The 3,667-nt window shown below is 45.6% G+C and overlaps 1 protein-coding gene across 1 annotated transcript; it reads right to left on the reverse strand.

Annotated features, from left to right (window-relative positions):
* Window positions 1-1,148: 1,148 nt before the first annotated feature.
* LOC307104212 (small ribosomal subunit protein eS27-like) lies at window positions 1,149-1,426 on the reverse strand. Its single transcript, XM_079779005.1, has one exon. It carries the CDS (start codon window positions 1,317-1,319, stop codon window positions 1,161-1,163), a length of 159 nt encoding a protein of 52 aa, XP_079635131.1. The 5' UTR covers window positions 1,320-1,426; the 3' UTR covers window positions 1,149-1,160.
* Window positions 1,427-3,667: the final 2,241 nt, after the last annotated feature.

The raw sequence follows: 3,667 nt of genomic DNA on the forward strand, positions 1-3,667 counted from the left end.
GAGCCAAACCGGTTTCGGCTCTATTGGCATTTTTAAAAAGGTAATATATAAACATGATTAGAAAATTGAGGGCCTAGTAAAGTACAAAACTAATAGTGGAACTTCCTGTCTGCTTACACCCTCTGTCCATCTCCTCAAAGGTAAACACAGTTAATGGTTTCCTTCGGGGCGTTAGAGGGGAAATAACCAAAATTTATCATTGCACGTAGATCCATCTTATTCTTTTAATTTTTATCAAATTTTGTTTACATTCCATTCTAGGAAAACCGTTGCTTTTGAAACCCTTTACCCAACACCCAATCTGTGGCCCCCTGTCCAGCACAGCCACAGGTAACCGAGAGTCCTCTGATGTCGGTTCCTATGCATTTACTTCCATAATGACATCCTCACACAGCATATGGCATTGCTGTGGGGCCTTTCTTTTTCATGTAAACAGTCTCACACTCTACACATAGTTTAACCACAGCACAGTTTTCTCCAGTATGGCTACCCCATCGTGTTCATATCATTTCCCTTATGCATGGGACTTAGCCTCATTTCTGTTTTTATTTATTAGTTTCATAATCAGAAGGAAATATTGTTTTTAGGTTTCCTTTTCACTAAACCTAAAATATATATATACAAATTTTAAATGGGATGTTGGAAGCAGAGAATTCAAAGCCATACGGCTTACTTGAGTATTGAATTAATGAACCCTCTTGGTGGTTCCATGGTGTTCATCTCCTCTGGGCCCTTCGAATGAACTGTGCAACCTCGATCACACTGGACCTCAGAAGTCAGCACTCCACCCCAGGGACTGCTCCAGGCTCCCTCCAGGTTCACCCCCTCCACCCTGAGGATGCTCTTCCCTACATGCATGCCTTCTTCTCTGACCTCCACTGAGCCCCACAACCCAGTCTCCACTTCTCCTCCCAGCCAGGAGGTAGCCAATCCAGCTTTGAACTTGCTCTTCCAGCTAGTCACCAGTAGACAATGAATAAAGGGGTCAGAAAAAAAAGAACTTTCTCTTGTTTTCTACACCTGAACAATAGAGAAGTTGATACCTTGAAGTAGGGCTCTACTGTAATATCCCCTTATCTAGTACAGAAGCTTGTATCTTTTTTTTGTATCCAAAATGTGTTTGTTGGGTGGTTTCCCACTCATCTTGATTCGAGGAGCTTTTAGTGCTGCTTTCTTCTGAAGAAGCATCCTTCTGTAAGCCCTGCTTTTCCTCCTGTTAGCTGACAGGGAACAGTGGAGCCACCAACACACAAAACGACGGTTTCTGCATGGCTGAAGACGGTGGTGATTTTACAGCACCCTGGGCATTTCACATCCATGAAGTAGGAATTGGCGCTCTGCACCAGGCGGTTCTTCTTGTGTTCCCTCTTCTCCTCTTCTGGAGAGGGATGGAGGAGATCCTTAGCGAGAGGTATATTGTTGTGGGGAGGTCATCACCACCGGAAAGGCCTGAAGTTTCTCTTGAGGTAAACCTGAAACGTGTGGCTCAGGTTTAAGTGGTCCGTCTTTCAGTCCATCACCAGTCTTTTGTCACCTCATGAGTCTTTCCAATCTCCAGTTCAGCTTCCATGCTGCCCACTACCCAATAGTTAGTGGTGAGTGGGCCACAACATTGCTGTCCATTTTCTAAAGCAGAAACAATGTTAAAAGAGAGAACAGGAGTGATCTGCCTCGTGGGGAATCAAAGATCCCAAATATTATTACTGCTGGAGGGGACTTAAGACATCCAAGTTCATGTCCATTATTTTACAGATAAGAACAGAAGCTTGAAGAGGGGCATGATTATCTGAGCCCCTACAGGTGGTTAATGCCAGAGGAGGAAGGCTCTGCATCCCCAGCATTCGGGTTCCTCATTGAGGGCTTCTGCCACGATCAGTTCAGATACCTGGTCCCAGATTGCTAAGCATTTCCCACATTGCCCTGAATGCATAAAGGAAGTATTTTTCATTTGGATAAGTTTCAAATTAAGAAGCAGGAGACTAAATCAGCGTAGGGGAGGGGCAAGGGGATTGTGTGTGAGCATGTTTGTGCATGTGTGTGCGTGTGGTGTGTGTGTGCATGTGTAGTGCAGAGAGGAAGTGATGTGAGTTCAGGAGAGCTGCTTCCGCACTGACTTGCCTCTTCTGCTCCAACCACTTGGCTTCCTGGTCACACCAGCTGCACTTCCCAAAGCTCATCTCTTCCTGGCCTGCCACTGACAAATCGCATTGATTTACAAAACAGACAGCTCTGAAATTGCCTGAGTACATTTAATCTCTTCAAATTAAGCCAACTTCACATTCGGCATACCATATGGAATTCTTCAGGGTGTTTATAAACACAGTTACACTTAAGCCCTCGTCCACTCTGCTTAAACTGTAGCAGAAATAGCACAGAGAGCCAAAAACGTACAGATTGAAGGGACAGCCTGCTGCTAGGCCAAATCCTTTCCGAGGTGGCAAAGACTTTGGACAACATCCAGTCCAGAGGCGGCACCCTGGAGGCTGCTGGGCTGAATTCGGCACACAGATATATTGAGTTTGGCTCTCTGTGTTTCTGAACATGTTTGCGCCAACGTTTAAGAATTGGAAGGTTTCACATAAAAATCCACATTCCCTGCACCTTTTGAAAAAAAGTGGAAATGTGGCCACACTGAGCCCTCATTCCCACACTAAACCATCAACTGAAGACGAGTCGTAGTAGAAGGCAGGAGTACCCTTTCCCACGGCCATAATTTTCATAACTCCCTATTATCGTACACTAAAGATTTGCACCCCTCATTCTCAATACTTGCCTGACCCTGAAGGCATTTGAGTCTGCCATCCTCATCTAAATCACAACCTTCCTTTACGGAAGAAGAAACTGAGTCTCAGAATCCAAACACGACCTGCCTAAAGTCGCATAACTGGCAAGTGATGGAGCTGGGGTCAGATTCATAATGCATAGCAGGAACAGCAGGCTGACCTAGGGGTAGGGAGGCTGAGGGAGATGTTGAGAGCACAAGGCTGCCCCTGAACCCAAGAATTTGCAGACAGTCCAGAGAGAGAGCCTTGGACTTCCTCAGCCCCTGGAGTTGGCTGTGGGGAAGATGGAGGAAGGCAAGTTAATTTGACCTACATTTTGAGAGCCCGAGAGACCAACGACGACTTCGGGATTAGATGAGAAGGTGAGATATTTGATCCTCAGCCTTTGCAGATGTCCATTCATTCATTCATGCAACATGTATTGCCTTCCATGAACTGCTTTAGGCTCTGGGGAGACAGAGATATGAAATCGTGATTCTGGTCCTCAAGGAGCTTACAGTTGAGCAAAGGAAAACAGACACATGCAAGCACATGAATTCCAAAGGCCCTTCTCCCCTCTCTTCTTGTCAAATCTGTAGGTGGAGGGCAGTACAACACAGTGGTTGAGTGTAAGATAATAGAAAATAGATATTGGTCTCTGCCTCGTGTTCCTAGCATAGAGCTCCTGAAAAGCTTGTCATTTCCTGGGTGATAGGAGTGCCTTTTGTTATAATGAGCTGACCCTGGGTGAACTACTGGTTGGCTCCTAGATGGGGCGGGCATGAGAAAGAACAAGCCATGATTAGAAGCTTGGAATTTCCAGCACCACCCCCCATTCTCTCAAGAAAGGAGAAGGCCTGGAAGTGGAGTTAATGATCAATCAATCTTCTGTGATGAAGCCTCCA

Source organism: Cnephaeus nilssonii, assembly GCF_951640355.1.
Source record: "Cnephaeus nilssonii genome assembly, chromosome: 1".
Lineage (NCBI taxonomy): Eukaryota > Metazoa > Chordata > Mammalia > Chiroptera > Vespertilionidae > Cnephaeus > Cnephaeus nilssonii.